Source organism: Etheostoma cragini, chromosome 20, assembly GCF_013103735.1.
Source record: "Etheostoma cragini isolate CJK2018 chromosome 20, CSU_Ecrag_1.0, whole genome shotgun sequence".
Lineage (NCBI taxonomy): Eukaryota > Metazoa > Chordata > Actinopteri > Perciformes > Percidae > Etheostoma > Etheostoma cragini.
Genome location: NC_048426.1, coordinates 16,196,334 through 16,207,838, shown reverse-complemented (window position 1 = coordinate 16,207,838; position 11,505 = coordinate 16,196,334). Strand labels below are relative to the sequence as shown.

Genomic DNA, 11,505 nt, shown 5'->3' with positions numbered 1-11,505 from the left:
AACCTTGAGGCTGCCTACTGTTGCCTGTACTGATGTACTGAGTCGCAGCCTGCTTGTAAGGACTGGAGAACAAGAGCATGCAGGGCCTGACTGTAACCCATATTAATCTTTCACAACACTGAAACATCATGATCTATTATTACTTCTTTGACCTCTCTGGCCTCTGTGGTTGTCAACACTATGGCTGCTCTGACAGATACACCCCACATGTTCAGTTAGAAATCCATACAAATTGTTTATTGTACATTGTACAGTACAGAGTGTATCACACTGGGCCATGTTCATTAGGCAAAACATTATTTAGATATTCTACCCAGCTTGATATACAGAGACAATGAAGCGTGCCATAATAGCCTATAGCAAGGTCTGTAAGGCTTTCAGCATATATTACATGTGAGTTATTATCAGAATACAACAGTATTATGCATGATTTAAGAGCATGTGACTGTAAGTAACTTGCACACTGTATTGGTATTAAGCTCAAACATAAAAAAGGTCAATACATGGGAAAATAAATGAGTCTGGTTAAATTACAGCTCTGTTGAGACCACACAGCTGGCATGTGATTTCTCCCCATCAGCGAGAAAAACAAAATGCTTAGAAAAAGTGAAAATCATTCATCACCACTGGTTTATATTGCTGTTTAGGGTGATTCCGCTATTTACCCTCATAAAAATAACAATACAGACTTAAGGTTTATTGTGAATTGTGGTTTTTGGCAAACAAATCAAAAGCTTTCATTACATTTTTTCTTACTTGATGTGACAGAGACAGATATATTTAGATTTTCTCAGTCAGTCACAGTTTTTCTAAGTTTTACTTTTAATACAGTATCTGGCAACTTGTAACAAATTGAAAGATTATATTGCTTGTCAGTCACAATTTTAAATGTTAGTAGAAGACAGAATGTTTATCATTTGCAGATTTTGGGTTAGTTAAAGCTTATTACAGGCAATTCATCTGTGATACAAGGCATAGATATTTATTTTAGAACACATACCTTAAATTGCATTGCTGTTCTTTTTTGGATATCCACTTTTATAACACTTTTATTGGCCTTTAAGTAATTCTCCCCTGAGTTTGGCAGTAATCTTGTGATTCAAAGGCTTTAGTGTTAAACCATAGGAGCACTCTAAAGACAGGTCCTCATGAGCACTTTTCTCAAAGCTACATTGATGGAGTAGAATTGCAAAGAACAAAAATATTTCGACTTTGGCAATCTGGTTCCCAATACATCTTCTCTTCCCTGCAGAAAAGATCATAACATTGTTTGCGAGATCCTTGTCTAGGGAACCCTTTTCATCCAGGAAGCGCAATGGGTCAAAGATATGTGGATCCTTCCACTTGAGTGGGTCGTGATTGATGGACCACTGATTGATGAAGACCACCGTGTCTTTGGGGATGTGAAGCCCTTCGATGGTGACGTCTGAGGTTGTGGAGTGGGGGATGGTGATGGGGACAAAGCTAGTGAAGCGCATGGTTTCGTAGATGAATGCATCCAGGTGGGCTAGGCTGCTTCTGTCATCAACAGATGGCAGCCTGTTTCTCCCTACCACTTTGTCAAGAAGCTCATGGAGTTTGGATTGTATCTCTGGGTGTCTAGCCAGCAGAAGGAGAATCCAATGAATAGCGGTGGAGACAGTATCCAGACCTGCACCAATCAGATCTGACACCGTACCCTCTGTGTGGCCTTTGGTGAGGCCGTTGTCACTGTCAGTCTTGTCAATCACTCCAATAATGGCATCACTCATATCCCTCGTTACCTCTGGATCAAATGTCTCTCTGTGCTCCTGCACCTTGTTATGGACAAACCCAAAGAACTCTTTATTCAGGTCTTTGAAGTTCTTGAACATGCTGCGGACTGGATTAGGGAAAGACTGAAGCCATGGCATTACATCCACCAAGCTGCCAGCCCCTACTGTTTCTCCAAACTTATCTACCTTGTGTAACAAGGCTCTAAACTCAACATCATCATGTCCATAACGTTTTCCAAAGCACAAGGCACAGATTACATTTGCTGCAGCTACTGTCAACTCATGGGCAGGGTTGAAATACTGGCCCTGAGCACTGAGTTTGAGGAAAATCTCAACTAGCTCTGTGGCTTCAGCCACAATTTGCTGCTCAAAGGCTTTTTTGGTCTGGCTGTTGGCACAGGAGAATGCTCTGATCGTTGATTGAGCAATTTTCCTGTGCATCTTCCACTGTTTGCTGTAATTAGTGAAAGTCATACTTTTCCCCCCTGAGATAGCCTGAAAAGAGACAAAGTTTGGTCTGCCTGCAAACTCTGTGCTGTGCCGGATGAGAGCCTCACGTATCGCTCTGTCTCCATTCAGAACCACAATGTCGCTGCAGCCCAGCCGTATCTGGTACACATTGCCGTATTTTTCGGCTAGCTTGGCAAAGGTGATGTGAGGCATCTGGCCCAGTTGCATGGCGTTGCCGACCACTGGCCAGGCGAAGGGCCCCGGCAGTCTTCTCTTGAGTCTAAGGTTCCTGACCCACAGACAGGCTTCCAGACAGAAAAGGAAAACGAAGGAGGCGACCAGAGCAGGCTGGACCTGTCCACTCCATTCCCTGATGAAGCTGCTGCCCTTCACACCAAACTCTGTGTCCATTTGAGCCATTGTGTTACCCTGTAGTTTGTCTATCATCCACTGCGTCCAATAAAAAAGGCAATTTCGACTAAAACTGGGGGATCGTTTCACGTGCTCTTTCTTTGTGCAGTCTTGCATACATGAAAATACAAATTATTTTAGATTTCTCAACCTATATCATAATCAGACTGACAAAAAGACTAAATAAACAAGCCTAAGTAAATGAAAGAACTCTAAGCAGCACTTTCATTTGGTTCCACCACTCTACCACAGAAGCTAGTGAGAAGGATTAGATCAGGTTCAAGCCTTAACACTTCTCTTATATGTATCTCTATTGTGGGAGGTGTCAGCAACTTATTTTTTTTTTTTATTATCTCTCCCCTCCCATTTTGACCGCAGCCTGTAGACCTTACTTCTCCCACTCAGGCCTCCTTCCTACCCTTGTCGGCTGACAGAAAAAGAGTACACCTATTTACTGTAATAGGGCCTGTTGCCAAAACCTACAAATTTAAAGTTTTGTTTCCCGAGAATATAACAGAGATTACCATAACACTTTTAACAGATAATCACCTCTACACACCATGTGTGCCCTGAGGTGTATTTTTCATGAAATAGCTCATACAAAGTTGTCAATGTTTGAAAAGGATACACTTTAGTAATGTGATGGAATGGATGGAAGTGGTAGCACATAGTGTAAGTAATAGTCAATAAGCTGGAGTTGATTGTTTTTTCCAGTGGAGATGCATGTTTCCTATGCATGTTCTGTGGCCATTTTTAAACATGATTTGTTTTTTTATTTTTTACAGCCAAGCTGTTAATTATAACCATACAGGGAAAAAGGCTCTGGGGTATCATCATGAAAGCTGAGCGCTTCAGATCCAATCTCTGAACAGATACAAACAGCACAATTAATTATTCTCCATAAAATGTACATACAAGTAAGTATTGGCATACAGTAAAAGCCTTCAAACAAAGGTTACTGAGTTAATGTAGTGGTTACATTGTGTAACTGCATCAAAACACTTTTATAGAGAAATCATTGTAGCAGTAAATATGGTTATGTTTGTGCTTGTGCAACAAAATGAGGAACTTAGTAATGTTTAGCCACAAGTCAAGTATTTCAGAGGTTTCTATTTTGAGAAATGAAAGACATCTAAACCGTGGTGGTGCCAAATAGCTCATTGTTGGCACATATCTGCCAGTGCCAACAACAGCTAAGAAAGACTTTGAGACTGAGAAAGTAGTTCATAGTTGCACCTTGCTCAGCAGGTTCAAAGGAGTATCGTGAGATTTTGCCTGTTTAGCCAAACTCTAAAAGCTAAGTGACAATTAAACAGGACACATTGAGCATTAACAATTCACTTTATTAATTTTAGATATAGCTTATTGTTCTATCATGTAAAGCCAACACATTGATAACAAAATATCCTCTATGAGGTACGCTTAAACATTCAAGGCAGAGAAACACATCCCTTGGGCATTGTAAGATCAATTCCTGAATGCAGAGGCTTAAAGAGAGTGCAGTGACCATGGGATCCATGTAGCTTTGAAAAAGGGACTTTGTAAACAAACATGTTTTTGAGAATGCCCAAGGAGTGAAAGAAATTTGCTGCACATTTTTTTGTACTGGTGAGACTTGTGTTTTTGGCACTGGGGTTGCTGCAGTGTACAGTAAAACTGAACCCTGGTTGCATAAGGTTTGTGAAGGGGTCATGGAGCATGGCTCCTTCACAAATATACCAGACGTCATTCTTTGTTTAGTGTGTTCATATGCTTTGAGTACAGTAGATAGTGAAGTACATTAAACATTATTATATTTATTGTCATAACTGAAATACGAAACTATAAGAAACTAATTGTAACTGCTTTAGGTGGCAAAGGTTAAATATAATCTTACATATTACAAATGAGAACAAGAAGTCATTAAGTGACTATAAAATTCACAAGCATTTTGAATACAATTATATTAGTTTAAATTGACATTTAAGGGATGTAGCTATTTCTTGCATACACACTATACATGTACATGCGCAATAGTGGATGTAAAACAAGCTCACAACTCAGAAATATATACAAAATCTGATCAAGTATAAAGTATTTTGTAAAGCAGAAATGTAATACCTTTGCATTGATTCCAACAGTCTACAGCCTTGAATTCTACCTGTAGCTAGCATTGCATCTTTGACAGCTCTGCGCCAACAATAATTCAAATAAGACTGTGTTAAGATACCCATTAAATATTATTATTAAATATGAAAATCATACAACAGTAGGATTTAGTGCAGGCATGTTGATACTCACTGTTAAATGTCATTGGTGGAAAGTGTTTGCTGGCCTTGAGTCACAGTCTTGGGACATGCTGTTCATGCTGGGGAAACTAAGCCAAGCAGCTTTCCCCTGAGCTTGGCGCTGACAAAGAATTGGAGGGGCTTCAGCGTGAGCCCGTACGAGCAGTCAAGAGTGAGAGGCACAGATGGGTTGCTTTCAAAGCTGCACTGGTGCAGCAGGACAGCTATGAATAAAAACACTTCCACCTTTGCGACTTGTTCGCCAATGCAGCGTCTTTTACCCATGGAAAAAATCATCTCACCGTTGGTTATGTCCTTAACGAGGGCCCCATTTTCATCAAGGAAGCGTGTAGGGTCAAAAATGTGAGGGTCCTTCCACTTCAGGGGGTCATGGTTGACGGACCACTGATTGATAAAGACAACCGTGTCTTTGGGGATGTGGAAACCCTCGATAGTGACGTCTGAGGTTGTGGAGTGTGGGATGGTGAGGGGGACAAAGCTGGTGAAGCGCATGGTCTCGTAGATGAAGGCGTCCAGGTAGGCCAGGCTGCTTCTGTCCTCAATTGATGGCAGTCTGTCTGGGCCTACTACTTTGTCTATGAGCTTCTGCAGTTTGGCTTGCATTTCTGGGTATTTGACCAGGAGCAGGAGGATCCACTGCATGATAGTTGACACAGTGTCTTGACCGGCTCCAATCAGATCTGTGACTGTTGCTTCAACAAACTCTTTGCTCAGTCCACTGTCCTGTTGATGCTCTATCACATTGATGATGGCATCACTCATGTCCCGGGTCACTTTGGGGTTGAAGGACTCTCTGTGCTGCGTCACTTTCTCTTTCACAAAGGCAAAAAACTCCTCGTTGAGGTTTTTAAAGTTTTCATAGACACTGCGGACTGGGTTAGGGAAGGACTGAAGCCAGGGCATGACATCGACCAAGCTACCCGCCCCCACTGTCTCCCCAAACTTGTCCAACTTTTTTAATAAGGTCCTGAACTCCAGGTCGTCATGTCCGTATCGCCTCCCAAAGCAGAGAGCGCACATGGTATTAGCAGCAGCTACTGTAAATTCATGACCAGGGTTAAAATACCGTCCATCAGTGCTGTGGCGCAAAAATGCCTGCACCAGTTCCATGGCCTCAGCTGTAACGTGTTGCTCAAAGGCTTCTTTGGTCTGAGAGTTTGCAGAGGAAAAAGCTCTGAGGCTGGACTGGGCTATTTTCCTGTGTGCTTTCCACTGTTTGCCATAATTAGTAAATGTCACACTCCTGCCTCCGGAGATCATCTGAAAAGAGGCAAAGTTTGGTCTGCCTGCAAACTCTGTGCTGTGCCGTATGAGAGCCTCACGTATCGCCCTGTCTCCATTCAGAACCACAATGTCGCTGCAGCCCAGCCGTATCTGGTACACATTGCCGTATTTTTTGGCTAGCTTGGCAAAGGTGATGTGAGGCATCTGGCCCAGTTGCATGGCGTTGCCGACCACTGGCCAGGCGAAGGGCCCCGGCAGTCTTCTCTTGAGTCTAAGGTTCCTGACCCACAGACAGGCTTCCAGACAGAAAAGGAAAACGAAGGAGGCGACCAGAGCAGGCTGGACCTGTCCACTCCATTCCCTGATGATGCTGCTGCCCTTCACACCAAACTCTGTGTCCAATGCCATTGTGACAGATTTTTCTGCACACAAAAAAATCTTTTCACCAAAGTCTGTTCAGTTCAGTTCAGTATGTTTAGAAGAAACAAATCAATATATCCATATCAGATGAGAAAAAAATATGTCAGGTATCAGGGTCAATCAAATACTTTATAATAAGTCACAGTGATAAGAAACTAAAAATAACTGATTAAAAGTAGTAAGATAAGGTGATTATTTTTGTCTTTAGTCAGTCTTTTCATCAAGATTTAAAGCTTAAGTGCCTGCTTCATGCTCCACTCCAGCGTCTTATATGTTTTGCAGTTGGTGGGCAGGGCTCAGGGTAACTTTCATACTCCTCCCATTGTGGTAGTCCTGCAGACCCCGCTGTATCATCTCTCTGTTGTCGCTCGCAGTTGGAGGCACGCGCTTGTGAGCGTTGAGGGACACCGGGAGCGTGCAGCGTGAACGACCACCGTCCACTGCAGAGAAAAAAAGAGTCAGCAACTAGTGACCGATTCAGTGGGAAGCGTGTCGAGTCAATTTGTTTTACTAATTGGAGGACTGGCAGTGTTTGCACGTTTCAAAGTGTATCTTTCTAACATGATTTATTTTTTGGCTGCACAGTACTCAGCCGGCGCAAAAAACTGTTTGCACACGGGTTGTCTAACTCCTAACAACTGAGTTGTTACAAAATCTGTATATTTTCAGTTACGTGACTTTTTCTTTCTTTTTAGCCTGACTTTTGGACTGCTTAGGATGCTTAGGATGCTTAATACAAACTTATTAGTTCCCATGCTTAATTAAGCATCTTTGAATTTCACCAAATGGAATTTATAACGTGTCTTTAATTACTGTGAATGTATGTTTAGTCCATAGTGATCCATTCAGTGATTTCAAAACTGTATGTTGTCATATCGTTGTTGTTTTTGTCCGCAGATTCTGTGTTAGTTTGTCATAAAATGTCATTGCTAAAGAAAAAGTTGAGAGAAGGTTGCGCACCACAGCCCGACTCCAAAGAGTCTCAGCTGACCCCATTTATATTGGATTTTAACGTTTATAGCCTTATCGCAACATTTTAATTTAAAGACTTAAAAGGGAAGACAATTAAACAGTATGCCCACTATGAAATGTCACACTTGTAATTTGTACATTAAAAATAAAAATCACAACTCAGATATAATAGCAAATTCCAAAATATCACATAGGCTACATGCATATCACGATCGATATGAGCTCAGTGATCCCTATTGAAATATTACAGTCATTTTTAATTAGACTGATTGTTCACATTACAGTAAAAGCATCTGAAAATGGCAAACTAATTTCACTCAAATCACATCACAAACTAGCACAGTAACACAGTGTGGACAAGCCATGAAATATTGATAATTAAATTTTTTTTAAGGTCTAGTTTTTTCCAAACACATGAACTGCAGTTTTGTGCTAGGTTACATCATACCATAACAAATTTCAGCCTTCAGTGACCCCAACAGTGATTCTCCTTTCAAGCTACAATCCCTAAAAATGTGGGGAAAGCACATTAAACTGAGGACAAAAAAAGGTAAATCTGAGGCCAAATCTTGGTCATATTTAATTTCTATGCCTCAGGTAATAAATCACAAGCTCTGTGTTGTTATAGTTACACAATCACATTAGGGGAATAGTTTTTTCCTTAAATGTTCTGTCAGATAGATAGATAGATATGTAGATATATAGATAGATAAATAGATGCAAATCTGGCATTCTTTATAAATAGGACTCATGGAAATCTTTGGTCTGTTGATTCTGTTAAACTTACAGTTCAAAGTGATGTGAATTCCCAGGGCAAACATTCCCTCTCTCTTTGCAGAAGGCTAAATGGGTTTCTTGTTTTCCCACCAACTGTAAAGTTTATTTTTGCAGGGAGGTAATGACCTTAATTCAAGGTACTAAAACATTTCCGAAGCAAGGCACTAAGTCAGAGGGACAGAGACTTCACTACCACACAAGCACAGTCAGTCAATATCACCAGGAAAGTAGGAGGATGGGTGAGGAATCGGGGCGGAAAATGATATTAATTAATGACTGAGTAACTTTTCAAAAATGTGTTTTACAACATTTATTGATACCGAGTTACGGGTCCAATTTATTGACCCATTGTTAAAACAAATGATAAAGACAAGGACACAGGAGAACGTATTACTATCTATGCAGCATTAGTTAAATTAACCATGTGCTAATTCACCATAAAGTTAACTTAAGTGTAACTACATTATGTGTTATGTGTCATTCTTTCACAATAATGGTCCTTAAACAGTCTTTTACAGATGTTGAGAGTTTTGCTGTTTTAGAGCTCTGCCTGAGAGCTGTTTGTCTTGAGAAATGCGGTGTGGCTCAGCACCAAAGCCTCCAGAATGATTCCTCGGTTAACCAGAGACATAGCAATGTCTTCGAATACACTGCCTGCACTGGGGACGACTGTTTCTTCTCTTCTCTATTCCTATAGGGGGAATCCCCCCCCCTCCCCCCTCCCCTCCACCACCACTACCTCCTCCTCCTCCTCGCCTGAGTCTGCTCCTCATACACATGTGGCCACTCGCATCCCCATCACGCTAATTAGAGCCAGGTTTGTGGCTAAGGAAGGGGTGGTTGGTTGTAGGGATGGATGGAGGGTGAGAAGGAGGGGTTGTAGTTTGTGTGTATGTGCGTGGGAGGGGTGGAGGCTTGGGTTGTGTGTGTGTCTGTGTGGGTGGGGTGTCATGTGTGCGTTTTGCGTGTGGCTGCTGTGTTTGCCTGTGATTACCCCTTGTAACCTGGCTGTGAAAGGTTGGACTTGACCCTGTGTTGACTCTGGCTGAGAGGGGGAGTAGTCGGAGGGGGTTTTGGGCTCGGGGGTGGAGGCGGGGAAGGTCTATAGGCCGCTGCATGTCATGTGCTTGCGGGTGGGCACTCGCTGTGTGGAGACAGGGCCAATAGCAGACCAGGCTGTCCCGGCTCTGGAGCTAATCATTGTTTACTAGTCTCATTTCCACTTCTCAGTGAGCTACTGTCACGCACAGCACCAACAGAGAGGAAGGAAGAGGGGAGGGGGTAGGGGTTTGGGGTGTGAGGGGGGAGCAAGAAGAGGAAAGCCAGGGGTCCAACAGGCAGTTGGGGAGCTGGTGGGACTTGGAAACTGGAAGAGTAGAGAGAATGCAGTAATTAAAGTGAAGATTTTTTTTTTTTTTGAGCGAACAAAGGTGAGCCAAGTCTGAAAAAGCTGCAGCCAAAAACAACCTGACAAACCAGTAAACAGACCAACAAAAACATCCTCTGGGCCAAAGCCACCTCAGGCAGCCAGGACGTAACCACCGGACATTGCTAGTTAGGGATGGTGATGTTTGAAATGAGAACATTTGCGCTTGCCAGACCACAATATGAGAAAAGAGAGATACTTGGAAAAATTGTCACTGTCTGACATGATTGTTGTTTGTTTGTAGCATGCCTGAGAAAAGACATGCAAAAAGGTATTTTTTTCACAAATATACAAGAAAACAGACCCATTTCAACTCTCTGCTGTTGATTTCAGCTTTAAGAGGTTTGTTTCACATGGTGTTATCATGTTAAAAAGTGAAAAGGAGACAAATTAATTTACCACAAACATGGCTCTGAATTTCAATGTCCTTATCTTCTGGGTGTGCAAATGGGCAAGTGTTTGCTTGCCTGTTCGCACACCTAGAAGCTTTATAACGTGATGCATGCTGTGTAATATGCCTGTTTTGCAAATGTTTTAACAATAATCCAAAAGTAGAACACTGATGATTTCATCCACCAACAAAATGGTTGTGAAGTGAAAATATTGCTCTTAGGTTGAAAATCTTCCTTTTAGAAAATGTCTAAATCCATGCTCAGACTGATTTGTGTTTCATATTGTAAAACATGACAACGCATTTGTACACTATGACCACTCGGTGATCATGTATTGCATTACATATACATTTCACCACACACAGCACAATGAACCCCAGTCACACAAAACAAGATTGACTAATCGAGAATTCCATTCCTTGTTTGTGAACTTGTCAAAACCTCCATGTCTTCACTCATCTGGCATTTTCACAACGGCCCAGACAACCTGATGTCAGATGGGGTGAATTACAGTATCACAGCAGGTCCAATGTCCTGTGCTGATTTAGATTTGGAGTAAAAGAAAGAAAATACAATCCCGAGCAGTTATCTCCGATAGGTCCGTTGCGTTAGACCTGCTGTGCTCAAAGATGTGTTGCTGTAGGCGATATCAAACAGCCCACATAAAAGAGGAGAGCACTACTTTTGGAAAATGTTTTTGTGAAATGATTTAAGAACTTTGGTTAAACCATGAAGACATGCATTTAGACCCTTCCCAAAAGTATGGGTTTTAACCTTAGTACAATATTTTCTTACACACACTGCACTTTCATGTGGAGTTGTAGTTGAATAAAGCAACACACATTCAAGGTTAGGGGTTAGATCCAATCCAGCGACCACCCACACTATGCATTTTTCACACTTCTATCATCCAGGGTTCCAGACATTTAGCAATTTGAATATGAAATGTTCTTTCAAAGTGGCACACAGTCATTTCTTTCAAGCTCCTGTGGAATGAAAGTTGTCCTTGCATGCACTTATACCCAGATCATCTTGAAATTATAGCTCATATTTCGGCATAAATTAAAAACAAGGATATTAAACTAGTAATTTAGTAACTAAGGAGTTACATCATCAAAGCTCAGGAAGGTCACCCTGTAGGCAATTGCAGACAAATTTATTATCACTAATATAGAAACTTCTTAAGATGTTTTTCTCTTTTCCCACACTCCTCCTGGACGGGGTAGTTTCCCATTTCACTGTGTGCAGGCTGCGTGAAAGATCTTCACTTAATGTGGCACACAGGACAAGAGCCATATATTACAGTATGTACAGTGTAGGGATATTTGTTTCTAATCCCTTGGAGTTTTTTAGCGTGCTAGGGGAGCAGAGCATGGATGAGCTTGCGTGCC

The 11,505-nt window shown here is 41.7% G+C and overlaps 2 protein-coding genes across 3 annotated transcripts; both read right to left on the bottom strand.

Annotated features, from left to right (window-relative positions):
• Positions 1-215: 215 nt before the first annotated feature.
• Positions 216-8,679, bottom strand: LOC117935799 (cytochrome P450 1B1-like). 2 transcript variants are annotated; one of them, XM_034858312.1, is made up of 2 exons: positions 8,674-8,679; positions 216-2,688 (listed from the first exon to the last, which is right to left on the bottom strand). In XM_034858312.1, the coding sequence occupies exon 2, from the start codon at positions 2,649-2,651 to the stop codon at positions 1,050-1,052; it is 1,602 nt and encodes a 533-aa protein (XP_034714203.1). In that variant the 5' UTR covers positions 2,652-2,688; positions 8,674-8,679; the 3' UTR covers positions 216-1,049. The 2 variants fall into 2 exon arrangements, with proteins under 2 accessions (XP_034714203.1, XP_034714204.1); XM_034858313.1 differs by lacking the exon at positions 8,674-8,679 and adding an exon at positions 2,843-2,881 and having other exon boundaries at positions 216-2,644.
• On the bottom strand, positions 3,938-6,796 carry LOC117935800 (cytochrome P450 1B1-like). The gene has a single exon (XM_034858314.1). The coding sequence runs from the start codon at positions 6,533-6,535 to the stop codon at positions 4,958-4,960; it is 1,578 nt and encodes a 525-aa protein (XP_034714205.1). The 5' UTR covers positions 6,536-6,796; the 3' UTR covers positions 3,938-4,957.
• Positions 8,680-11,505: the final 2,826 nt, after the last annotated feature.

Coding starts and splice junctions, on each gene's coding strand:
- LOC117935800 (XM_034858314.1), bottom strand. CDS start 6,535: ATGGCATTGGACACAGAGTTTGGTGTGAAGGGCAGCAGCATCATCAGG.
- LOC117935799 (XM_034858312.1), bottom strand. CDS start 2,651: ATGATAGACAAACTACAGGGTAACACAATGGCTCAAATGGACACAGAG.